At 48.7% G+C, this 26946-nt stretch overlaps 1 protein-coding gene across 1 annotated transcript in view; it reads left to right on the top strand.

Moving 5' to 3' along the window:
- MYCBP2 (MYC binding protein 2) overlaps positions 1–26946 on the top strand; it is a 937772-nt gene that overhangs the window by 338036 nt on the left and 572790 nt on the right. The window contains 4 exon segments of the mRNA XM_030200587.1: positions 11995–12086; positions 13060–13194; positions 14107–14190; positions 15354–15450. Coding sequence (XP_030056447.1) covers positions 11995–12086; positions 13060–13194; positions 14107–14190; positions 15354–15450 — 408 coding nt within the window.

Genomic DNA, 26946 nt, shown 5'->3' on the forward strand with positions numbered 1-26946 from the left:
TCGCATTGAATTTTAATTGCCAAACCTTAGACCATTCTTCTAGCTTTCGCAGATCCTTTTTCATGTTTTCCACTCCCGGGTGTCCACTCTGTTACAAATCTTAGTATTGTCCGCAAAAAGGCAGACTTTACCTTCTAACCCTTCGGCAATGTCGAATCACATTGAACAGAATCGGCCCCAGCACCAATCCCTGAGGCACTCCACTACTCACCTTTCCCTCATCTGGGCGAATTCCATTAACCACTGTTCAGGTCAGCAAGTCTCTCCTCATATGTCACCCTCCATTGAGAGAAATGACCATTTAACCCTGTCCTCTTTTTCTGCCCAAAATAACCAATTCCTAATTCATAATAGAAGATTGTCTCCTATCCCATGGCTCCATTTTCTCAGGAGTCTCTCATGAGGAACTTAGTCAAAAGCTTTCTGAAAATCAAGGTAAATTTCAACTGGCTCACCTTTATCGATATGTTTATTCATGCCTTCAAAGATATGAAGCAATTGTTGATGCAAGACTTTCATTTGCTGAATTAATGTTGACTGTTTCCCCAAACCATGTTTGTGTTCATAATTTTGTTCTTTATAATAGTTTGCACTGTTTTGCCTGACAGTGATGTCAAGCTTACTGGTCTTTAATTTCTCAGATCACTCCTGGACCCCTTTTTAGAAATCTACATTACATTGTCCACTCTCCAACCTTCAGGTACTATGGACAATTTTAATGACGGGTTACAGATCACTAGCTGCAGATCAGCAATTTCATGTTTGTGTTCTTTCATTACCCTAGGGTGCATGCCATCTGGTCCAGATGATTTACTACTCTAATTTATTGATTTGGCTTAGTATGTCTTCCGGGTTCACCGAGATTTATTTCAGTCTCTCCACATTATCACCCTTGAAAATCATTTCTTGTACAGGTAGATCTTTTTTAGAATTCAACCACAGGAGTGAACCAGATGGAAATTGACCTTGATACAGCCGTATAAGGAAACATGAATTCATATCTGTGTAACAGGTCTGCTTTTGAAAATTTTATATTTAAAAAGAAAAGAAAGCCTAAGTCAGTGGAACGAGAATAGAGCTAAGTACTGAGTTCTATTGTTAATATGTTTTGTTGGATTAATGAAGATGAAAAATTTTCCTTATTGCTTATATGGTGTTTCAGGGCTGATTGCTACTGTTCTGACCCAGCAATATTACTATATCAGTGAGAATATTTGAACTACAGAAAATTGAAAGTATATTTGTGTTACAGGTAGATCCTCTTACATCTTCTTCTGTAAAGACCAAAGCAAAGAATTTAAATGTTATACCACCTTTTTTATCTTAAATTTTAATGACATTTCTTTATAAAATTTCATTTTATTTATAGATCTTATATTCTTGCCTTAAGGCTTTATAATTATTTCTTTTGATGTATTTGATCCTATACTGTTCATTCATAGAATTCAATATTCACATTTCAACATGGAAAGAAATTCCTGCCTTGTGAAAACTTGTTGATAGATATTCCATCTTTTAAAACTGCATTGAGGATGTCTGGTGTGATTATGAATCTAGATGGACCTGCAAATGTACTTGTTTGCTCCTGAATATCAGATTTTATTCTGTCTGCTTCCCTTGCTTCAGTTTTTAGTCACATTTCCTACTATAAATAGTCTGATTCTAATGTTGTATTACCACGTGGTGTTCAAAATATTCTGCTTCCAACAACTGCTGCTGTAAATCACACTTGTTTATTCTTACTTTTATTAAGAGGACCTCAGATCTTCCCAGCTTGGCTGTTCTATTCAGAACTCTTTTGCATAATACTTTCTTACATGCGCTCAAGCTGTTTTCTGGAAGTATTTATTATCACCGGTCCTATATTTGCTATCAAATTCTTTCAGAGGTCAGGATTCTAAATCACTGAAAAAAACTCCCACTCGGAGAAAAACCAGTGATTCCTGCCCTCTGAAACACAGCTTCCCCTTGTAAATAGTAACATAGTAGATGACGGCAGAAAAAGACCTGTACGGTCCATCCAGTCTGCCCAACAAGATAAACTCTTATGTGCTACTTTTTATTTGTACCTGTCCTCTTCAGGGCACAGACCGTATAAGTCTGCCCCACACTATCCCCGCCTCCCAACCACCAGCCCCGCCTCCCACCAATTGGCTCTGGCACAGACCGTATAAGTCTGCCCATCACTATCCCCTCTTCCGAATCACCAGTCCCGCCTTCCACCAACGGCTCTGGCACAAGACCGTATGTCTGTCCAGCACTAGCCCCGCCTCCCCCCACCAGCTCTGCTACCCAATCTCGGCTAAGCTCCTGAGGATCTATTCCTTCTGAACAGGATTCCTTTATGTTTATCCCACGTATGTTTGAATTCCGTTACCGTTTTCCTCTCCACCACCTCCCACGGGAGGGCATTCCAAGTATCCACCACTCTCTCCGTGAAAAAATACTTCCTGACATTTTTCTTGTTTGCCCCCCTTCAATTTCATTTCATGTCCTCTAGTTCTACCGCCTTCCCATCTCCGGAAAAGGTTCGTTTGCGGATTAATACCTTTCAAATATTTGAACGTCTGTATCATATCACCCCTGTTTCTCCTTTCCTCCAGAGTATACATGTTCAGGTCAGCAAGTCTCTCCTCATACGTCTTGTAACGCAAATCCCATACCATTCTCGTAGCTTTTCTTTGCACCGCTTCAATTCTTTTTACATCCTTAACAAGATACGGCCTCCAAAACTGAACACAATACTCCAGGGGGGTGCCTCACCAACGACTTATAAAGGGACATCAACACCTCCTTCTGCTGGTCACACCTCTCTCTATACAGCCTAACAACCTTCTAGCTATGGCCACCGCCTTGTCACACTGTTTCGTCGCCTTCAAATCTTCAGATAGTATCACCCCAAGAACCCTCTCCCCGTCCGTACCTATCAGACTCTCACTGCCTAACACATACGTCTCCCATGGATTTCTATTCCCTAAGTGCATCACTTTGCATTTCTTCGCATTGAATTTTAATTGCCAAACCTTAGACCATTCTTCTAGCTTCCTGAGATCCTTTTTCATGTTTTCCACTCCCTCCCGGGTGTCCACTCTGTTACAGATCTTAGTATCATCCGCAAAGAGGCAAACTTTACCTTCTAACCCTTCGGCAATGTCACTCACAAATATATTGAACAGAATCGGCCCCAGCACCGATCCCTGAGGCACTCCACTACTCACCTTTCCCTCCGAGCGAATTCCATTCACCACCACCCTCTGGCGTCTGTCCGTAAACCAGTTCCTAATCCACTTCACCACTTCGGGTCATCCAGTTTATTTAAGAGCCTCCTGTGGGGAACCGTTTCAAAAGCTTTGCTGAAATCTAAGTAGATTACGTCCATAGCTCGTCCCTGATTCAATTCTCCTGTCACCCAATCAAATAACTCAATGAGATTCATTTGGCACGATTTCCCTTTGGTAAAACCATGTTGTCTCGGATCTTGCAACTTATTGGCTTCCAGGAAATTCACTATCCTTTCCTTCAGCATCGCTTCAATTACTTTTCCAATAACCGAAGTGAGGCTTACCGGCCTGTAGTTTCCAGCTTCTTCCCTATCACCACTTTTGTGAAGAGGGACCACATCCGCCGTTCTCCAATCCCTCGGAACCTCTCCCGTCTGCAAGGATATATTAAACAAATCTTTAAGAGGACCCGCCAGAACCTCTCTGAGCTCCCTCAATATCCTGGGGTGGATCCCGTCCGGTCCCACGGCTTTGTCCACCTTTAGCTTTCCAAGTTGTTCATACACACTCTCTTCCGTGAACGGTGCTCTTTCCATTTCATTCTCATTTGTACTTTTTCCAGTCCATCGCGGTCCTTCTCCAGGATTTCCTTCTGTGAAAACAGAACAAAAGTATCTATTTAGCAAATTTGCTTTTTCTTCATCATTTTCCACATAGTGGTTCGCAGTATCTTTTAGTCTCACGATTCCCTTTTTAGTCATTCTCCTTTCACTAATATACCTGAAAAAAAGTTTTGTCACCCCTTCTTACATTTTTAGCCATTTGTTCTTCCGCTTGCGCTTTCGCCAGACATATCTCTCTCTTGGCTTCTTTCAGTTTCATCCGGTATTCCTCCCCGTGTTCCTTTTCTTGAGTTTTTCTGTATTTCTGGAGCGCCAACTCTTTAGCCTTTATTTTCTCAGCCACTTGCTTGGAGAACCATATCGGTTTCCTTTTCTCTTGCTTTTACTTACTTTCCTTACATAAAAGTTCGTGGCCCTATTTATAGCTTCTTTCAGCCTTGACCACTGTCCTTCTACTTCTTGTACTTCCTCCCAGCCCATCATCTCCTTCCTCAGGTATTCCCCCATTTTGCTAAAGTCAGCATGCTTGAAATCCAGGACTTTGAGTTTTGAGTGGCCGCTCTCCACTTTAGGTGTTATATCAAACCAAACCGTTTGATGGTCACTGCTGCCCAGGTGGGCACCCACTCGGATATTTGACACGCTATCCCCATTTGTGAGGACCAGATCCAGCGTCGCTCCCTCCCTCGTGGGTTCCTTCACCATTTGCCTGAGCAAAACACTTTGGAAAGCATCCACGATCTCTCAACTTCTTTCCGATACCGCAGACGGAACCTTCCAATCTACATCTGGCAGATTGAAATCTCCCAGCAACAGCACCTCTCTCTTGTTTTCCAGCTTTTGAATATCTGCGATCAGGTCTTTATCTAATTCCTCCAATTGTGTCGGAGGTCTGTAGACAACACCCATGTGGACAGAGGTTCTATCCTCTCTTTTTCAGGTGATCCATATCGCTTCTTCCTTTCCCCAGGTCCCTGTCATTTCGGTCGCCGTGATTTCTCCGAGGACAAGCAGGCTGCTTGTTCTCACGACTGGGTGACGTCCGCGGCAGCCCCCACCAACCGGAAAAAAGCTTCGCGGGACGGTCGGCACGCAGGGCACGCCCACCGCGCATGCGCGGCCGTCTTCCCGCCCGTGCGCAACCGCTCCCGCCAGTTCCTTTTTTTCCGCGCCTGGAGAGAGTCGTGCCAGTGCCGCTCTCTCTGTTTCAGCCCCGGAAAAACCGTCGCGTTTACGCGAATTTCTTTTATTTCTTCTTTTTTATTGAATTGCCGCGCGCTCCACTTTTTCTTTCATAAAAAAAAAAAAAGGAGCACGCGCTCCCATTTTCCCTCGCTTCCAGCGGGGACGTTGCGTTGCGGCCTGGTGGCCGCACGGTCGTTTTTCTTTTTCGAGGTGTGATTTCCGCCACCATCGACGACTTTAATTTCGCCGACGCGATTTTTCCGTCGATGTCCTCGAAGGTCCCGAGTGGATTTAAAAAGTGTGGTCGGTGCGGCCGGCCCATCTCGCAGACCGACACCCACGCTTGGTGCCTCCAGTGCCTCGGGCCGGAGCACAATTTCAAGTCGTGTCCCCTGTGTCTCGGTCTCCGGAAACGGACTCAGGTTGCGAGGCAAGTTCAACGGGACCGTATTTTTGGAACTTGCGCCGGCCCCTCGACGTCGACCTCGACGGCATCGGTATCGACGCCCGGTCCTTCGGTACCGGTATCGATGCCCGAGACATCGGCACCGATGGCATCGACCCCAGGAGAACAGGTCCCGTCGGCCCGCCGGTCCGCCGGTGAGGGTAGAGGTGAGAGGCCGCGTGGGCAGTCGGCCCCGGTCACTCCCTCAGCCCATGGCCCACGGGACCGAACCCTGTCTGACCCGGCTCCTCGAGACCGAGGGGGATCGTCATCCTCCTCCTCCATGCCTCCCGGTGACGGGCATCGGAAGAAGGATAAGAAGCGCCGTCACCGGTCGCCCTCGATGCACATCGGAGAGGAGTCGACACCGAAGCGTCTCCATCGAGAGGAGAGATCCCCGTCGGTGATAGAGGTGCCGACACAACAGGGTCCCGGCACCTAGGTGTCGTCTCCTGGCTCCCACCAGATTCTGGCACCGACACCCCTACCGGCCCCACCGCCTTTCCCGGCAGCGGGCCTGGACGAGTGCCTCAGAGCCATCCTTCCGGGGATCCTGGAAGGGCTGATGCGCCAGGCTGTGCCCCTCGGCGCCGATGACTGTGGCGCCGGCGAGCTCTAGCCCGGCGCCGGGGCAGTCGACACCGCCGCCGCTTGCGGTGCCGGTCTCGACCGCCACGCAGGTGGAGTCCCCGTCGACGTCGATGGAGGGAGCTCCGTCCCCGCCGACGCGGGAGCCCACCGCTCGACGACACCGAGACCCTGGTGCCTCGACGTCGAGCCGGGCCCGGTTCAGGACTCAGCTACATGAGCTTATGTCCGATACCGAGGATGAGGACTCGTGGGGGGAAGAGGAGGACCCTAGATATTTCTCTTCAGAGGAGTCTACGGGCCTTCCCTCGGACCCCACGCCTTCACCGGAGAGGAAGCTCTCACCTCCTGAGAGTCTCTCCTTTGCCTCCTTTGTGCGGGATATGTCTATCAGCATTCCCTTTCCCGTGGTCTCTGTGGAAGAGCCGAGGGCCGAGATGCTCGAGGTCCTCGACTATCCATCACCAGCTAGAGAGTCCTCCACGGTACCGCTGCACAATGTCCTCAAGGAGACACTGCTTCGGAACTGGATGAGACCACTATCTAATCCCATCATTCCCAAGAAAGCAGAGTCCCAGTACAGAATCCACTCGGACCCAGAGTTAATGCGGCCCCAATTGCCCCATGACTCGGCGGTCGTGGATTCTGCTCTCAAGAGGGCACGGAGTTCGAGGGATACCGCCTCGGCGCCCCCGGGGCGGGAGTCTCGCACTCTGGACTCGTTTGGGAGGAAGGCCTACCAATCCTCCATGCTCGTGACCCGCATCCAATCATACCTGCTCTATATGAGCATTCACATGCGGACCTATGTGCAACAACTGGCGGACCTGGTCGAGAAGCTCCCGCCGGAGCAGTCCAGGCCTTATCAGGAGGTGGTCAGGCAGCTGAAGGCGTGCAGAAAGTTCCTGTCCAGGGGTATCTATGACACCTGTGACGTGGCATCTCGTGCTGCGGCCCAAGGTATAGTGATGCGCAGGCTCTCATGGCTGCGGGCCTCTGACCTGGACAACCGCACCCAGCAGAGACTGGCCGACGTCCCTTGCCGGGGGGATAACATTTTTGGTGAGAAGGTCGAGCAGATGGTGGACCAACTGCATCAGCGGGAAACCGCTCTCGACAAGCTCTCCCACCGGGCGCCTTCAGCATCCACCTCCACAGGTGGACGTTTTTTCCCGGGCCCGGCAGGCTGCACCCTATTCTTTTGCGAAGCGTAGGTACAACCAGCCGGCCCGAAGGCCTCGTCAGGCACAGGGACAGCCCCAGCGCGCTCGTTCTCGTCAACAGCGTGCGCCTAAGCAGCCCCCTGCGCCTCCACAGCAAAAGCCGGGGACGGGCTTTTGACTGGATCCACGGGAACATAGCCGCCCTACAAGTGTCCGTACCGGACGATCTGCCGGTCGGAGGGAGGTTAAAATTTTTTCACCAAAGGTGGCCTCTCATAACCTCCGACCAGTGGGTTCTCCAAATAGTGCGGTGCGGATACGCCCTGAATTTGGCCTTCCTGCCTCCAAATTGTCCTCCGGGAGCTCAGTCTTTCAGCTCCCATCACAAGCAGGTACTTGCAGAGGAACTCTCCGCCCTTCTCAGCGCCAATGCGGTCGAGCCCGTACCACCCGGGCAGGAAGGGCAGGGATTCTATTCCAGGTACTTCCTTGTGGAAAAGAAAACAGGGGGGATGCGTCCCATCCTAGACCTGAGAGGCCTGAACAAATTCCTGGTAAAAGAAAAGTTCAGGATGCTTTCCTTGGGCACCCTTCTGCCAATGATTCAGAAAAACGATTGGCTATGTTCCCTGGATTTAAAGGACGCATATACTCACGTCCCGATACTGCCAGCTCACAGACAGTATCTCAGATTCCGCCTGGGCGCACGGCATTTTCAGTATTGTGTGCTGCCCTTTGGGCTCGCCTCTGCCCCACGAGTGTTTACCAAGTGCCTCGTGGTGGTAGCGGCCTACCTACGCAAGCTGGGAGTGCACGTGTTCCCATATCTCGACGATTGGCTGGTCAAGAACACCTCGGAGGCAGGAGCCCTCCGGTCCATGCAGTGCACTATTCAACTTCTGGAGCTGCTGGGGTTTGTGATAAATTACCCAAAGTCCCATCTCCAGCCAACCCAGTCTCTGGAATTCATAGGAGCGCTGCTGAATACCCAGACGGCTCAGGCCTACCTTCCCGAAGCGAGGGCCGCCAATCTCCTGGCCCTGGCTTCGCAGACCAGAGCGTCTCAGCAGATCACAGCTCGGCAGATGTTGAGACTTCTGGGTCATATGGCCTCCACAGTCCATGTGACTCCCATGGCTCGTCTTCACATGAGATCTGCTCAATGGACTCTAGCTTCCCAGTGGTTCCAAGCCACCGGGAATCTAGAAGATGTCATCCGCCTCTCCACCAGTTGCCGCACTTCACTGCTCTGGTGGACCATCCGGACCAATTTGACCCTGGGACGTCCATTCCAAATTCCGCAGCCCACGAAAGTGCTGACGACGGATGCATCTCGCCTGGGGTGGGGAGCTCATGTCGATGGGCTTCACACCCAGGGTCTGTGGTCCCTCCAGGAAAAGGATCTGCAGATCAACCTCCTGGAGCTCCGAGCAATCTGGAACGCACTGAAGACTTTCAGAGATCGGCTGTCCTACCAAATTATCCAAATTCGGACAGACAATCAGGTTGCAATGTATTACGTCAACAAGCAGGGGGGCACCGGATCTCGCCCCCTGTGTCAGGAAGCCGTCGGGATGTGGCGTTGGGCGTGCCGGTTCGGCATGCTTCTCCAAGCCACGTACCTGGCAGGCGTAAACAACAGTCTGGCCGACAGACTGAGCAGAGTCATGCAACCGCACGAGTGGTCGCTCCATTCCAGAGTGGTACGCAAGATCTTCCGAGAGTGGGGCACCCCCTCGGTGGATCTTTTCGCCTCTCAGACCAACCACAAGCTGCCTCTGTTCTGTTCCAGACTTCAGACACACGGCAGGCTAGCGTCAGATGCCTTTCTCCTTCATTGGGGGACCGGCCTCCTGTATGCTTATCCTCCCATACCTTTGGTGGGGAAGACCTTACTGAAGCTCAAGCAAGACCGCGGCACCATGATTCTGATAGCGCCCTTTGGCCCTGTCAGATCTGGTTCCCTCTTCTTCTGGAGTTGTCCTCAGAAGAACCGTGGAGATTGGAGTGTTTTCCGACTCTCATTTCGCAGAACGACGGAGCGTTGCTGCACCCCAACCTTCAATCCCTGGCTCTCACGGCCTGGATGTTGAGGGCATAGACTTCGCTACATTGGGTCTGTCTGAGGGTGTCTCCCGGGTCTTGCTTGCCTCTAGGAAGGATTCCACTAAGAAGAGTTACTTTTTCAAGTGGAGGAGGTTTGTCGTTTGGTGTGAGAGCAAGGCCCTAGAACCTCGTTCTTGCCCTGCACAGAACCTGCTTGAATACCTTCTGTACTTATCAGAGTCTGGCCTCAAGACCAACTCAGTAAGGAATCACCTTAGTGCGATTAGTGCTTACCATTATCGTGTGGAAGGTAAAGCCATCTCTGGAGAGCCTTTAGTCGTTCGATTCATGAGAGGCTTGCTTTTGTCAAAGCCCCCTATCAAGCCTCCTACAGTGTCATGGGATCTCAATGTCGTTCTCACCCAGCTGATGAAACCTCCTTTTGAGCCACTGAATTCATGCCATCTGAAGTACTTGACCTGGAAGGTCATTTTCTTGGTGGCAGTTACTTCAGCTCGTAGGGGCAGTGAGCTTCAAGCCCTGGTAGCTCATGCTCCGTATACCAAATTTCATCACAACAGAGTAGTGCTCCGCACCCACCCAAAGTTCCTGCCGAAGGTGGTGTCGGAGTTCCATCTTAACCAGTCAATTGTCTTGCCAACATTCTTCCCCAGGCCGCATACCCGCCCTGCTGAACGTCAGTTGCACACATTGGACTGCAAGAGAGCATTGGCCTTCTACTTGGAGCGGACACAGCCCCACAGAAAGTCCGCCCAATTGTTTATTTCTTTCGACCCTAACAGGCTAGGGGTCGCTGTCGGGATACGCACCATCTCCAATTGGCTAGCAGATTGCATTTCCTTCACTTACGCCCAGGCTGGGCTGACTCTTGAGGGTCATGTCACGGCTCATAGTGTCAGAGCCATGGCAGCGTCGGTGGCCCACTTGAAGTCAGCCACTATTGAAGAGATCTGCAAGGCTGCGACGTGGTCATCTGTCCACACATTCACATCACATTACTGCCTCCAGCAGGATACCCGACGCGACAGTCGGTTCGGGCAGTCGGTGCTGCAGAATCTGTTTGGGGTGTAAATCCAACTCTACCCTCCAGGACCCGAATTTATTCTGGTCAGGCTGCACTCTCAGTTAGTTGTTCTTCGTAGGTCAATTTTCTGTTGTACCCTCGCCGTTGCGAGGTCCGATTGACCTGGGTTCTTGTTTTGAGTGAGCCTGAGAGCTAGGGATACCCCAGTCGTGAGAACAAGCAGCCTGCTTGTCCTCGGAGAAAGTGAATGATACATACCTGTAGCAGGTGTTCTCCGAGGACAGCAGGCTGATTGTTCTCACCTACCCTCCCTCCTCCCCTTTGGAGTTGTGTGTTTCATCTTTTGCTAGTCATTCAACTGGCGGGAGCGGTCGCGCACGGGCGGGAAGACGGCCGCGCATGCGCGGTGGGCGTGCCCTGCGTGCCGACCGTCCCGCGAAGCTTTTTTCCGGTTGGTGGGGGCTGCCGCGGACGTCACCCAGTCGTGAGAACAATCAGCCTGCTGTCCTCAGAGAACACCTGCTACAGGTATGTATCATTCACTATCATTTCTCACATATAGAGCTACTCCTCCACCTTTACGACCCTCTCTATCCTTCCTAAATAGATTATAGCCTGGTATGTTTGCATCCCATTCATGGGAACCATTGAGCCATGTCGCTGTGATTGCAACAACGTCTAAGTCTGCCTCCAACATCAGGGCTTGAAGGTCATGAACTTTGTTGTCTGGACTGCGAGCATTTGTGGTCATCACTTTCCATTTCCATTTCCTGGTATTTGTTTGCTTCTGAATATGAGATTTTATTCCATCTGCTTCCCTTTCTTCAGTTTTTAGTCACATTGCCTACTATTCCAATTGTTTTGAAATCCACCTTGTCTTTTATAACACACGATACCATTGCTTAGCATCAAATGGTGGGTATTATGAGGGACCAAAGGTTATAATGATTTTATCCTTGCTTTTTAAGCAGGTTCAGTGTTAAACCCTTTCAGCGCCATCTTTAAAGTCAGACTCTTTTTTCCTATTCATCCTCTGTCACTTCATTAAGGCACTGTAATTCTCATCTGTGGCTAGGGAAAGAGGACATAGTTTCCTGCCAGGTTTGAGCTCTTGAGCAACCTGAAGGAGCCAACAGTGGTGCTTTGGTGATTGCTATCTGAACAATAACCCCTGACTTCCCCTAGTATTTACAGCCTGAGGTAATTGTGAAGTTAATGCTATTTCTGAACCTGGGTTCCTAACTCTGCATAGTAGTTTGCTTTCTTAATACATTTAGTTTTATGTTTGTACTTGGGAATGACATTTAACAGAATTATTTGGGAAATGTGTTGGTTTCTTTCATGCAACTTGCCTTGGTAACAAAAAGGGAAATGGGACTTGATATACCGCCTTTCTGAGGTTTTTGCAACTACATTCAAAGCAATTCAGGTACTTATTTTGTACCAGGGGCAATGGAGGGTTAAGTGACTTGCCCAGAGTCACAAGGAACTGCAGTGGGAATTGAACTCAGTTCCCCAGGATCAAAGTCCACTGCACTAACCACTAGGCTACTCCTCCACTCAAAAGAAATATTTTAAAAATATTACCTGAAAGCTGCTGTTGGGGGTGGGGGGGGGGGGGGGGGGGGGGGGAAGGGCAAAGCACTCAGACTTTTTTAATATCCATCTTTTCTTTTAGTTGTTTGAGTTGGGTCCAGATGGGGGAGATCATGAGACGGATGGAGATCTTCTTGCGGAAACTGATGTCCTGGCATATGACTGTGCAGCCAGGTAAAGCATTCCATCGCAGGCCTGGGGTGGTGGGGGGGAGGGAGGAGTTGGAAATTGATTTTTTTTCTTGTACCAAGAGGGAAACTGAATAAGGGAGATTTAATCATGCTCAGTAAGAAAATGTAAATATATTTTAATGTTCAGTTTGTCTTTGCCCATCTGTGAGCAAGATTTGTAGACTCCATTTTTAAATTGGCTTTTTTCCTTTTGAAAAAAAAAAAATGGGGTCTCCTAGAATCAATTTTTAATAGTACATTTTCAAAATTCTGTGTCTTCTAGTGTTAAAACTGATTATATTTGGCCTTCTGTGTTAGGGAAGATCAGTATATTGCCCTGGGATAGAATCTGTTCTCTGTATATCAGTTCTTTCACAGGATTTAAGCAGTCTTGCTTATTGAACAACATGCAGCATTTACAAGTATGTACACTAGGAAAAAAAAATGATTAAATTAAAAAAATAATAAATTAGCTTTAAAGCATTTTCTGTGGTCTTCACTATTTGATTTCTTTTGAAGGCACAGGATTCACTTAGCAAGCCCTTTATTAAATTCTTTCAGCTTTATAAAATTTCTCTTCAAGCCTCGTACCACCCCCCCCTTTACAAAACCACAAGGTAATGCAGTCATAGCCCATTCAAAATGAATGGGCTGTGTCGGCATTACTGCACTGGCAGCCGCTAGCGCAGCTTTGTAAAAAGGGGGGGGGGGGGGGTTAACCTTTTCATCTGCAACTGTTCCATAACATTACTAGAACTCCCAGGATGAGTATCATAACCTTTAAAAAGGGGAAAAAAATTTCAGAAATCACAATTCATGTCCAGGCAGAATAGAAATGCTTTATAGGAATATGGTTCCTGTTCAGCAGGGCAGTGAGCTACCATGTGTGTTTAATTTGTTTAAACTTTGCTTTTGAAAACCTATCATACTGTTGTGTTATTTTTCACAGCAATTTTCTCTTTCTTTTCTCTTACCAGAGAAAAATATGCCATGATGTTTGATGAGCCTGTGTTGCTGCAGGCTGGCTGGTGGTATGTTGCCTGGGCTCGTGTATCTGGACCTAGTAGTGATTGTGGATCTCATGGCCAGGCTTCTATTACTACAGATGATGGGTAATTAGCCCCTTTTATTAATGAAATAAAACATTTATGGCCAGATGTACTAAAAGAGTTTTTCCTATATTGGAGGTAATTTTATAAAGCTTTTTTTCCACGTAAAAGGCTCATCCTACACATGGAAAAAGGACTTTTATAAAATTGTATGACTCCATGCATAGAAAGAATGTACCTACTTTTACTTAATCTGTCCGCAGCTATTCCTGGGGAGGTAGTTTGTATGACATGAAGGCAAATTTGTGGTGTATGTAGACTTTATAAAATAGGCAGTACATTCATAGAGTATCTATAAACCTTTAATATTTTTTTCTAGAGGAGGTGCAAATTTGTACACTATTGGGGCTAGTTTTAGGGGTCTTGATTAACCTAGGTGCCTTTTTGGATTTCTCAAATAGATATCCTGTTATAAAATTATCCCTTTTGGGTAATTTGTAACAGGTTACCTAGGATGAGAAGGCAGGAAGGTGCCTATTTCTACCCTATTTATAAAGAGACAAAGGGACCTTTATTATTTATAAAATATTAAGGGTGAACCAGTAGAAATCATGGCTAAAGCTGTGGACACTTACACCAGCTCAAGAGCTGGCATAAATGTGCATATGAACAGTCTGTGTGACTGCATGTATTTTATAAAGAACATACACATTTCACAACTCTGCCCAAACTGTTCCCTGGAGCACGCATGTACACAGGTCACATTGAAACCCACGCTCACCCTGTGGGATAATTAAAACAAAACAAAACACCTTTATATGTAGGAAAAATATATAAAATTATTCCCTTTGTGTCTGTAAGGAAAAATGCTTAATAATAGAGTCCTTAATTGTGGAAAGTAACAAGCAAAGTATAGCTGAATTTATAAAATTTAATTCATGCAGTTTTCACTCGGACCTTTCTCCTCCGTTACAGTGTTGTCTTTCAGTTTAAGAGTTCGAAGAAGTCCAATAATGGTACAGATGTCAATGCAGGGCAGATACCGCAGTTATTATACAGGTAATATTTTTAACTTTAACATAGTATATATGAAGTAGAGAAAGTGCCATGCTAGTGGACCCTAAGTGATCTTCGTGTAAGGTAGGATTCAGATCAGTATATAAACCTGTACTGGAGATGCAGAGATAGTCTCTGAAGTAGAATGGGAACATTCTGGCTCTTATCTAGATTAATCCTGACTTAATTAAGGCATGAAGGAAACATTCGGTGCAGTAAAGTGTGGGAAAGTCAGTTTGCCTTGGGTGGAATCATTCTTTTTGATATAGGAGGAAAGCTGTGTAGTTACTAATTTTTCAACCATGTTAGGGATAAATGGAGGGGTGGAAATTGGATGATAGAGGCAAGCGTAGGGCCAGATTTTGGATCCTTCAAACGAGGATGTGTGGTGACAAATTTCCAGTCTATAGGAAGGCTGCCTGTTTGGAGGCGAGAAATGTGACAGAGTGTAGATAAAGATGGAACAGGCCAATTTTCAGCAAGTCTTTTAGAAGAGACTGTTCTTTATGCTACTACATATAAGTCTCCCAGATTTGGAGTACTGAAGCCACTTGGTGGTTACCAGTGTTTAGAATTGGACCAGTGCTTTTTCTTTGCAGGTATTGCAGTACATGCCTTGAATCTGTAAATGTATTGTGGAAACCTATGTGACCTCTGATGAAGGTTTTTCCAAAACTTGGCCAGGTTGGGTCTTGTTTCCATTAAAGTTGACATTTGGATAAAATTTGCTGTGTTTTGTCCTTCCTTGAATCGCTGCTGCTGTTTGGTCTGTACTGAAGCCACTAACATGCAAAATATAATATTTTCATCTTTAAAAGTTGTTGGGGATGATGATATGAATTCTTATAAGCCGAACAGAGCTGCCAGTCCAACAAATGTGCTCCAAGAGTGTTCAACAGTACTGATGTTTCAATTAGTGACCTTGTTAATGATGTTTAGTTTTTCCCAAGTAATACTTAACTGGATTAGAAAAGTGTACAAATTTCAAAATAAGCAGCTGTTCTTATTAAATGGAACTGAATATACAAATAGCATTGTTCAATTTTTGACTGTGTTCAACAAATTGTATTCTTCCATTTTAGCAAGCATTAAACATTTCACTCAAACTCAGATAGAAAAAGCTCTAGGTTTTAGACATTTCTTGAGCTCTTTATTTATGTTTCTAGGCTTCCAACAAGCGATGGTAGTTCTGCAAAAGGAAAACAGCAAGTCTGTGAGCCAGTACACATATTAAAGAGATCATTTGCTAGAACAGTTTCAGTGGTAAGTAAATTTAAAAATTGAAGTATACTTTGGGGCTCATTTTCAAAGCACTTAGCCTCCCAAAGTTCCATAGAAACCTATGGAACTTAGCCTCCCAAAGTGCTTTGAAAATATGCCTCTTTATGTCTTAAAAGCAAAGTCAGGAAAATTCTGGTTCTCTTTCTTGTCCATTACCTCCCATTCTTGCCCCTGACTGCCACTGTTGATTACTTGTGCAAAGATGTTTCTTTATTAGCACTTACATATCTCATCCAAGACAGGAGTTTCTGTACTTTCTTGGCTGTCACCTCCTTCCCAACTTTACTTCCCAATACTTCCCAACAATACTTCCCAACTTTTGAAAGTCTAAGTACTTCTACATTAGCTAAAGTGTTTGGCATACCAGCTTCCGAGGAGAAGGCATTGCAAACCAGAAGAATATATGATCAAAAATAAGAGCTAGGGAAGCACTTAAAGCCATGACAGTTGCATGGTTTTTGTTTTTTCAGTTTGGAAAATGGAGAGATGGAACAAAGAGGCAGATAACCCATTGCAGTTTAGAAGGGAGATCAGCTGGTTCAGTTAGTTACCTTGGCTAATGCATACATGTGCTACGTTTCCTCCATTGCTGTTGCTTCCAAAACTCAGCAAGAGTCACATCCAGTTTTTAGTGTGCATGCTTCTCTTCTTTCTCAGCCTGGGGAAAGACTGAGATTGAAAGGACTCAGAGGAGGCAGCTCAGGAGGGTGAGAGGTGGAGGGGCTTTGTACAGCATTAAGTGAGGCCCAGCTGTCCATACATGTTGCCTGCTAATTCTCACACTCTAGATGTCATATTGTAGCTAGGAAAAAGAAGCACATCTGACTAATTAAATTCTTAGAAAGGAACTACTGCAGGTTTAAGGACCCACTGCTGCTGTCTCTTGTTGCTAGAAGGTGCTTAGGGAAGAATCCAGTTGCTATTCCGGATATGAGCATAAAACAGCAATGATACTTTTGCTATTCCTGATCAGATCTGAAAGCACACCAGTATACAATGGCACACTGATTAGGAAATGCTGATCTAAGGGCCTAATGTAGAAAGTTGCGCAAGTAAGGCTTTAAACTTTCAGTTTAGTGTTTTTTGTGTACTAAAATTACTTTCAGTGTAAAGATTTTAGTGCACAAAAATCTGCACTAAAGAGTAAATAAAGGAAAGAGCTAATTTTAACCCACTTAACATGCCAATGACCTGTAAATGGTGCTAACTTTCAGTGCAGGGAAGTGCACTAAAAATTAGTGTGAAATTGACGTGAAGTGGTGGTTTAAAATCTAGGACTGTACATTTAACGCATTAATAATGTGATTAACACAATAAATATTTTAAAATGTTAACGCATGTTAAACGGCAGCTCTCTTATCCACCCGCAACCATCCAGCTTTGCTCACCTGAACTGCATGGACCAGCTGCCAGGTCAGCTCTGCTGCTACTGTTGGAAGAGGCTGCTGCCAGTGCTGGCATGTGAGGGAAGCAGGGCTGCATACTTACCCACAACCTGGAAGTGACTGGAGAAGTATGAACCCGCAGCACTTCCAGATTGCTGGGGCAAGGCAGGAGAGGCTCTAGGCAGCAACATAAGTACATAAGTATTGCCATACTGGGACAACCAAAGGTCAATTAAGCCCAGCGTCCTGTTTCCCAAAGTGACCAATCCAGGTCACAAGTTCCTGACAAGATCCCAAAGCAGTACAATATATTTTATGCTGCTTATAATGTCTTATAGACATTTCTTTTAGGAACCCCGCTAAGCTAACTGCTTTAACTAAATTCTCTGGCAATGAATTCCAGAGTTCAATTACACGAGTGAAATATTTTTTTCAGATTCGTTTTAAATTTACTACTTTGTAGCTTCATTGCGTGCCCCCTAGTCCTAGTATTTTTGGAAAGAGTAAACTATCAATTCATGTCTACCTGTTCCATTCCACTCATCATTTTATAGACCTATATTATATCTCCCCTCAGTTGTCTTTTCTCCAAGCTGAAGAGCCCTAGCCATTGTAGCCTTTCCTTATAGGGAATTCATCCCATCCCCTTTATCATTTTTGTTGCCCGTCTCTGTACCTTTTCTAATTCCACCATATCTTTTTTTGAGATGCGGTGACCAGACCTGCACACCATATTCGACGTGCGGTCACATCATGGAGCGATACAAAGGCATAACGTCCTCATTTTTGTTTTCCATTCCTTTCCTAATAATATCTAACATTCTATTTGCTTTCTTAGCTGCCACACACTGAGCAAAGGGTTTCAGCGTATCATCAACGATGACATCTAGATTCCCTTTCCTGGTAGGTGACTCCTAATGTAGAAATCTTGCATTACATAGCAATAGTTTGGGTTCCTCTTTCCCACGTACATCACTTTGCACTTGCTCACATGAAACGTTATCTGCCATTTAGATGCCCAGTCTCCTAAGGTCCTCTTGTAATTTTTCACAATTCTCTTGCAGTTTAACAACTTTGAATAACTTTCTGTCTTCTTGAAATGTAATTACCTCACTAGTTACTCCCATCTCTAGATCATTTATAAATATGTTAAAAAGCAAGGTCCCAGCACAGACCCCTGGGGAACCCCACTATCTAACCTTCTCCATTGAGAATACTGACCATTTAATCCTACTCTCTATTTTCTATCTTTTAACCAGTTTTTAATCCACAATAGAACACTGTCTTCTATCCCATGACTCTCCAATTTCCTCTGGAGTCTTTCATGAAGTACTTTGTCAGATGCCTTTTAAAAATCTAGATACACAATATCGACTGGCTCAACTTTATCCACTTGTTTGTTCACCCCTTCAAAGAAATGTAATAGGTTGGTGAGGCAAGATTTCCCTTCACTAAATCCATGTTGGCTTTGTCTCATTAATCCATACTTCCATATCATCATGCTGATCAATCCATAGACTGGTGGGTTGTGTCCATCTACCAGCAGGTGGAGATAGAGAGCAATCCTTTTGCCTCCCTATATGTGGTCATGTGCTGCCGGAAACTCCTCAGTATGTTCTCTATCTCAGCAGGTGGTGGTCACACACAGCAGCAGCTCTGGCTAGGTCTCCAAGCCTAATTTTTAGGTTTTGTTGAGTACCTGGGGTTGAGGGCTCTTCTTGAGCAAGTGCAAACCTGGTGGTGCCAGGTCCCTCCTTTTCTCCCCCCCTCCCGCTGGCTCCGTTTAAAAAAAAAAAAAAAAAAAAAAATTTTGGACGTCCTTAAGGGCGTTTATTTCAACGTTTATTTAAACGTTTATTGCAGCTACTCACTGGGACACCAGTTCGTTACAGCTCGGAGCGAGAAGCAGGTAATTTTTACCTTTTTATAGCGGGCAGGGGGTTCCCCGATCGATCTCCACGTGGCCTATGGCGTCGGAGGGCGAGGGCGCAAAGAATCGCTCCCCGGACCGCGTGTGCGCTTCTAGCGGGGATGCGGATGTCTTAAAGTCTGATTCGCCCTTGTTGGGTGTCAGTTTGGAGTCCGGTCAGTGTCCCGGTTCTTCCTCCGGTGCGGCGGTTTTTCCCGCCATAAACGCCCATCCCCCGCTGCTCGCCTCCGCCATCGTGGCCGGCCACTCTGCTTGGACGGCTTCTTCTTGGGCCGCCCTTGAGCTGGGAGACGTTAATGCCATGGCCGCCCTTGATTTGGGCGACGGCAAAAAAGCGGCTAAAGTTAAGCGCCGTTCTTCCCGCGCGGCTCATTCGCGGAGTGTCGCGCCGGACGCCATCTTGGATGCGCAGCATGTTTCTCCCCCGCTCTTTCGAGTGCAGGTTGAGGGTGCGTCTAGGGCTGTGGTCCAGGCTGCTGAAGTGCACAGTCTGGGGGGTTTCTCCCCCGAGTTTATTTTGCTGCTGCATCAGGCCTTCCTTATGCAAAACGCTGCCCCTGCTCCCTTCTCCGATAAAGGGGTTGAGGCCCCCGGAAGTAAACGCCCTCGGGTGGATTCCCAGGCCTTAGAGGACTCTGTCTCCTCTGATGTAGATGAGGGCAGCGTATCTGAGTTCTCCCAACGGTCCTTTGGGGATTCCTTGGAGGAGACGGATTCCCGCTCGGATGGAGCGGATGACCCCTCTGCAGCGCGGATCTTTCGCTCAGAGGATTTGCCCAACCTGTTAGTGCAGGCCATGAGCATTTTGAAGATTTCCTCTCCAGAGGACGTCTCTCCCTCAGCCCCTGTTGGCTCCGCCATTATGCTGGGGACGAAGCGCCCGCCTAGAACCTTCCACGTGCATGATGCCATGCACACCTTAATTTCGGCTCAATGGGATGTCCCGGAAGTGAGCCTCAAAGTGGTTAGGGCTATGTCCCGCCTCTATCCTTTGCCTGAAAGTGAACGGGAGGCCTTTCTTTGCCCTACCGTGGATTCTTTAATCACTGCGGTGACTAAGAAAACGGCGTTGCCAGAGGAAGGTGGCACGGCCCTAAAGGACGCCCAAGACAGAAGATTGGAGGCGGCCTTAAGGTCGTCCTTCGAGGCGGCTGCCTTAAGTTTGCAGGCCTCAGTTTGCGGCTCCTATGTGGCCAGGGCGTGCCTAACGATTGTGCAGCAGGCTTCCCCCTCGGATCCTTCCTTGAGGGCTGATTGGCTGGCCCTGGAATCAGGCTTGGCTTATTTGGCAGACTTACTGTATGATGTCTTGAGAGCCTCAGCTAAAGGTATGGCTCAGACAGTCTCTGTGCGGCGGTGGCTTTGGCTGAAGCATTGATCTGCTGACCACGCCTCTAAGTCCCGCCTGGCTAAGTTGCCTTTTAAAGGCAAGCTGCTCTTTGGGGTCGAGCTGGATAAAATTGTGACAGATCTCGGCACGTCTAAGGGCAAGAGGTTACCAGAAGTCAGGGCTCGGGCCAGTGCTCGCCCCGGTAACTCCAGAGGACGGTTTCAAAGCCCGTCGGTACCGCCCGGGCAAGTCGGGCTCCTCTGCCCCCTCTTCCTTCAAGAGGAACTTCTCCCCCAAGCAGCATTCCTTTCGCAGAGACCGCCGTCCCGCAGGTGCGCCCTCCGGTCCTCCCCCAGGGTCTCGTACCCAATGACGGGGTCCTGGTCCATGGCCCAGTGCAGATTGGAGGACGCCTGTCCTCGTTTCTGGGTGAGTGGACCAGGGTAACTTCAGACGCTTGGGTGCTGGAAGTCATCAGAGACGGCTACAAGCTAGAGTTCTGCCGACCCTTAAGAGACGGGTTTGTGCTCTCTCCCTGCAAGTCTCCGGTCAAAGCTGTGGCAGTGCAGCAGACTTTGGACAATCTGATCCGCCTGGGTGCGGTCGTTCCGGTGCCACAAAATCAGCTTGGCAAGGGACTTTACTCCATTTACTTTGTGGTACCAAAGAAAGGAGGTTCTGTCCGGCCTATCCTTGACCTCAAAGGGGTCAATCGGGCCTTGAAAGTTCGGCACTTTCGCATGGAGACTTTCCGCTCTGTTATAGCGGCTGTTAAGGCAGGGGAGTTCCTGGCATCCTTGGACATCAAGGAAGCGTACTTGCATATTCCCATCTGGCCTCCTCATCAACGCTTTCTGCGTTTTGCAGTCCTGGGCCGACACTTCCAGTTCAGAGCCCTCCCGTTCGGGTTGGCTACTGCTCCGCGGACCTTCTCCAAAGTAATGGTGGTCATCGCGGCCTTCCTGCGAAAGGAAGGAGTACAAGTCCATCCTTATCTGGACGACTGGTTGATCCGAGCCCCCTCTTATGCAGAGTGCGGCAAAGCTGTGGACCGGGTGATTGCTCTTTTGAGCTCCCTGGGGTGGATCATCAACTGGGAGAAAAGCCAGCTGCGCCCGACTCAGTCCCTGGAGTATCTGGGAGTCCGATTCGACACCCAAGTGGGCAGAGTGTTCCTGCCGGACAATCGGATTGTCAAACTTCAGGCTCAGGTGGACCAGTTCCTAGTAGCCTCTCCGCTTCGGGCTTGGGACTATGTGCAGCTGTTGGGCTCTATGACGGCCACGATGGAAGTAGTGCCCTGGGCCAGGGCTCATATGAGACCACTACAACACTCTCTGCTGCAGCGCTGGACTCCGGTGTCGGAGGATTATGCTGTGCGCCTTCCCTTGGACCCAGCAGTGCGCAAGGCGCTGAGCTGGTGGCTGAAGACAGACAAGTTGTCTGCAGGGATGCCTCTTGTGACCCCGGAGTGGATTGTCGTCACGACGGACGCCTCTTTGACGGGCTGGGGAGCCCACTGTTTGGGAAGGACAGCGCAGGGGCTCTGGTCTCCTGCAGAGGCAAAGTGGTCTATCAACCTCCTGGAACTCAGAGCCATTCGGTTGGCGCTATTGCAGTTCCGATACTGGTGTTGAAGCCAGTACGGGTCCTGTCGGGCAATGCCACGGCTGTGGCCTATGTCAACCGCCAGGGAGGTACCAAGAGCGCCCCTCTAGCCAAGGAGGCCATGGATCTATGCCAGTGGGCGGAAGCGAGCCTGGAGCAGCTGTCAGCGGCCCACATTGCGGGAGTCATGAATGTCAAGGCGGACTTTCTCAGTCGCCATACCTTGGATCCCGGAGAGTGGCAGTTATCGGCTCAGGCGTTCTTGGACATCACGAAGCGCTGGGGACAGCCGAGCCTAGATCTGATGGCGTCATCGGCCAATTGCCAAGTGCCGCGCATTTTCAGCAGAGGATGGGACCCTCGATCCCTGGGAGTAGATGCTCTTCTCCAACAGTGGCCGACACAGGAGCTTCTCTATGTGTTCCCGCCCTGGCCCATGTTGGGCAGGGTGCTAGACCGGGTAGCAAAGCATCCGGGCCGGATAATCCTGGTGGGTCCGGATTGGCCCAGACGTCCCTGGTATGCGGACTTGATCAGGCTCTCAGTGGATGACCCTCTGCGACTGCCAGTGGAGCAGGGCCTGTTGCATCAGGGTCCCGTGGTGATGGAGGATCCCTCCCCCTTTGGTCTTACGGCCTGGCTATTGAGCGGCAGCGTCTGAGGAAGAAGGGCTTCTCAGACAAGGTCATCGCCACTATGCTGAGAGCGAGGAAGCGCTCTACTTCTACTGCTTACACCAGGGTTTGGCGTACCTTTGCAGCGTGGTGTGAAGCAGGCTCACTTTCTCCCTTCACTGCTCCAATTTCTTCAGTGTTGGCGTTCCTGCAAGAAGGTCTGGAGAAAGGCCTGTCGCTCAGTTCCCTTAAAGTCCAGGTAGCGACTCTGGCTTGCTTCAGGGGCCGCCTGAAGGGTGCTTCCCTGGCTTCGCAGCCAGATGTGGTGCGTTTTCTCAAGGGAGTTAATCACCTGTGCCCTCCTGTGCACTCAGTGGTACCTGCGTGGAATCTCAACCTGGTGCTAAGAGCCTTGCAGAAGCCGCCTTTTGAACCCTTGTCGAGAGCATCTCTGAAAGACCTGACGTTGAAAGCAGTCTTTTTGGTGGCTATCACTTCAGCCAGAAGAGTTTCCGAGCTCCAGGCACTCTCATGTCGAGAGCCTTTTCTGCAGTTCACTGAGGCAGGAGTGACTATTCGCACAGTGCCTTCCTTCCTGCCCAAGATTGTTTCTCGCTTCCATGTGAATAAGCAGCTCTGTCTCCCTTCCTTTCGTAGGGAGGACTACCCAGAGGAATACTCTGCTCTCAAATATCTGGATGTGAGACGAGTCATCATCAGATACTTGGAAGTGACCAGTGATTTCCGGAAGTCGGATCATCTGTTTGTCCTGTTTGCAGGTCCTCGTAAGGGTCTGCAGACTGCTAAGCCTACAGTGGCAAGATGGGTCAAGGAAGCCATTGCAGCGGCTTATATGGCCGCGGGGATGGTGCCGCCTATTCAGCTGAAGGCTCACTCCACTAGAGCTCAGGCGTCCTCGATGGCAGAGGCCGGGTCCGTCTCCTTGGAAGAGATATGCAAGGCGGCAACTTGGGCATCGGCCCATACCTTCTCCAGGCATTACCGCTTGACTGTGGCTGCTCGGGCGGAGGCCCGGTTTGGAGCTTCAGTGTTGCGGTCAGCGATTTCAATGTCCCGCCCTGGGTGAGTACTGCTTCGGTACATCCCACCAGTCTATGGATTGATCAGCATGATGATATGGAAGGTAAAATTATGTATCATACCTGATAATTTTCTTTCCATTAATCATAGCTGATCAATCCATAGCCCCTCCCAGATATCTGTACTGTTTATATTCTGGTTGCATTTCAGGTTCAAGTTTAGTCTTCAGTTCCTGTTCAGGAGGACTTCGTGTTCAAGTTTTTTCAATTGGATTCTTCAAGAGTTGAGACGAGTTTGTGTTACAGTGAGCTGCTGCATTCCTCTCCCCTCCGTTTTACGGGGCTGGATTGAGACATAAATTCTGCCGGCGCTCCCTCTCGCTTCGTGCGGCTGTAGGGCAGCTTTGTACCCCTCCCGCTTCGGCGGTGTTAGGGTCAGTCAGCTCCTCCCGCGGTTGCGGTTGCAGGATAAGCCAGATCCCCCCGCATCAGCGGGGTGGTGTCCCTCCCCCGCTCCGCGGGGATGAGCTGGACAGATTCCCCTCCCCCACTTGTGTGGGGATGAGCTGGGTTAATTCCCCTCCCCCGTTTCGGCGGTGGTGAGCTGGGCAGAGTGTCCCTTTGTGGGTGTAATTCTCTAAGTGCTGAGTCCTGCGGATGGAGCTTGGATATCGACATACTGAGGAGTTTCCGGCAGCACATGACCACATATAGGGAGGCAAAAGGATTGCTCTCTATCTCCACCTGCTGGTAGATGGACACAACCCACCAGTCTATGGATTGATCAGCTATGATTAATGGAAAGAAAATTATCAGGTATGATACATAATTTTACCTTATGAATATGCTTCGTTATTTTGTTCTTTCTCCGAGGACAAGCAGGCTGCTTGTTCTCACATGTAGGTCGGCATCCGGGTCGGCCCAGGAAACAGCAATGTTTTCAAGCAAAATTATAAAAAGTTTTGCCAGAGTCTTCTGGTGCGCACATTGCGCATGCGCGGAGAACTTCTCACCCATTGTGCGTGTGTGTCCCTTCAGTTCTTTTTTTTGTCCACGACGAGGTGACAAGATCTTTCGTGTTCTCCTCGTTTTGGCCCAGGAAGAGAGTCTGACGACTTATTCATCTGTTTTCCATTTTTCTTTTTATTTTCGCTTTTTTTAAAAAAAATAAAATCTTCCCATAGTTTCTTAGTTTTAGTCCACCTTTTAAGTTTTCTTTCTTTTCGACACGGTTGGCTGTAGGCCGCTTAGTCCGGTTCTTCCCTTTCTTTTGTGCCCTTTTTTCTTTTCAAAGGCACAATTGCGTTTTTTGATTTCATCGAAGCCATTTTTCTTTCCATGTCATCAAAGACACCCAGCGGCTTGAAATGTACTCTGTGCAACCGGACCATCTCAGGTACCGATACCCACGCCTGGTGTATCCAGTGCCTTGGGCCCGACCATAGCACAGCTGCTTGTAGTCTGTGCCTTCGTATGAAGAAACAGACCCAAGCGTCTCGAGAAGCCCAATGAGAGAAACTTTTTGGGGCTCGGTACAGAGATCGGCAGCGTCAACATCGAAAGGAGCATCGACGTTGGGAGCAGAGGTAATGGCTGCTGAGAGACCAACTCGCGCTGGGAGCAGCGAGGCATCGAGTGGGTCTCCACCTGCCTCGAGGCCTCCTGTTATGCAGGCTCCCCCGGGACCGACCTTTGTTGCACCCGGCCCCGAGGAGGCGTGAGGATTCCATGTCCTCCTCATCGTTACTGAGAAGTCTCGACGGGCGTCGAGCAAAGGCGAAGAAAACACCGTCATCATTCTCCTTCAACTCACGGTGCTGGGAGCTCCAGGGCGTCGAGAGAGTTGGCACCCGAGAAGCATTGGCGCTGAGAGGATTGCTCCCCCTCTGTACAAGAGGTGCCGATGCGTCAGTCTTCTAGTAGCCCGGTACCTGCTCCCGAGCCTCGACAGATTCTGACATCGCCTGCTCCACCGACCCCGCAGCCTTCTCCAATGGTGACTCTCGACGAGCGCATCCGGGCCTTGTTTCCAGAACTTTTGGAAGGACTGCTACGTCAGCTTCGGTGTCGGGGGGTACTTGCGCCTTTTGCACTGTCTGCTGCAGCGGTGTCTGGCCCTTCTGCGGTAAGGTCTCCGACCCTAGTGGTGCCTACGGCATCGGCGTCGGCTGCCACTCAGATCGACTCCCCTTCGACGTCGGTGGAGGAAGCTTCGCTGCAGTTCGAGTGGGCGTCGGCCTCTCGACATTGCCATCGAGGACGTCGTTCCTCGGCATCGAGGCAGGCTCAGTCTCGGGGTACCTTAAGAGAGGTGTTATCCGATACTGAACAGGAGCATTCGTGGGAGTCAGAGGAAGATTGCAGGTACTTTTCTTCTGATGAGTCCTATGGGATTCCCTCTGATCCTTCCCCTCTGCCAGAGAGGAGACTGTCTCCACCGGAGAGTCTATCCTTTTTCTCTTTTGTCCGGGAAATGGCTATGGCTTTTCCCTTCCCTGTGGAGGTTGAGGATGAGCCCAGGGCTGAGATGTTAGAAATCCTGGACTATTCTTCTCCACCTTAAAGAGACTGTAACAGTTCCTCTGCATAAGGTACTGAAGGAAGTCCTTATGCGGAACTGGTCGGTCCCTCTTTCTGGCCCCGTGATCTGAAAGAAAGCTGAATCCCAGTATCGGATCCACGGTGAACCTGGATTGATGAGGTGCCAGTTACCCCACAGTTCTATGGTGATGGACTTCACCCTCAAGAGAGACAGGAATACTAGAGAATATACTTCGGCGCCCCCAGGCAGAGAAGCTAGGACTCTTGATTCTTTTGAGATCAGGTCGCTATGCTTGCCGCCAAAATTCAATCATACCAGCTCTTCATGAGTGTACACTGGAACTCGGTGAGGCACCTGTCTAGTTTGGTTGATGCACTCCCTTCGGAGCAAGCCGAGCCTTTTTGCCAAGTGGTCAAGCAGCAGAAGGTGTGTCGAAAATTCCTGGCCAGGGCTACGTTCGACACTTTTGATGTAGCATCCAGAATTTCTGCTCAAGGTATAGTGGTGCGCAGACTCTCGTGGCTGTACGTCTCTGACCTGGATCATTCGGTCCAGCAGCGAATGGCAGATGTTCCTTGCCGTGGGTACAACCTTTTTGGTGAGAAAGTAGATGATCTTGTTGATAAGATCAAGAAGCATAATGATGCTATGGATTCTCTTTCCCGCCGGGCGTCTTCTGCTACTTCCTCCTCATCTAGGATGTTTTTTTGGGGGAAGAGGAGTGCTCCCTATTCATATCCTAGGCGTAGGTACACTCCTGCTCCTCGGCAGCCTGCCCAGGCTCAGCCTCGGCACGCTCATTCGCGTCAACAGCGTGCGTCTAAGGCCCCCCTGCTGCTCCCTAGCAAAATCAAGGGACAGGCTTTTGACTGGCTCCAGTTTAGCATAGCCTCAGTAAAAGTGTCCGTACTGGACGACTTGCCGGTCGGGGGGATGTTGATATTTTTTCACCTTAGGTGGCCTCTCATAACCTCCGACCGGTGGGTTCTTCAAATAGTCCGGTCAGGATACGCACTCAATCTGGAATCC

The sequence above is a fragment of the Microcaecilia unicolor genome, chromosome 4 (assembly GCF_901765095.1).
Source record: "Microcaecilia unicolor chromosome 4, aMicUni1.1, whole genome shotgun sequence".
Lineage (NCBI taxonomy): Eukaryota > Metazoa > Chordata > Amphibia > Gymnophiona > Siphonopidae > Microcaecilia > Microcaecilia unicolor.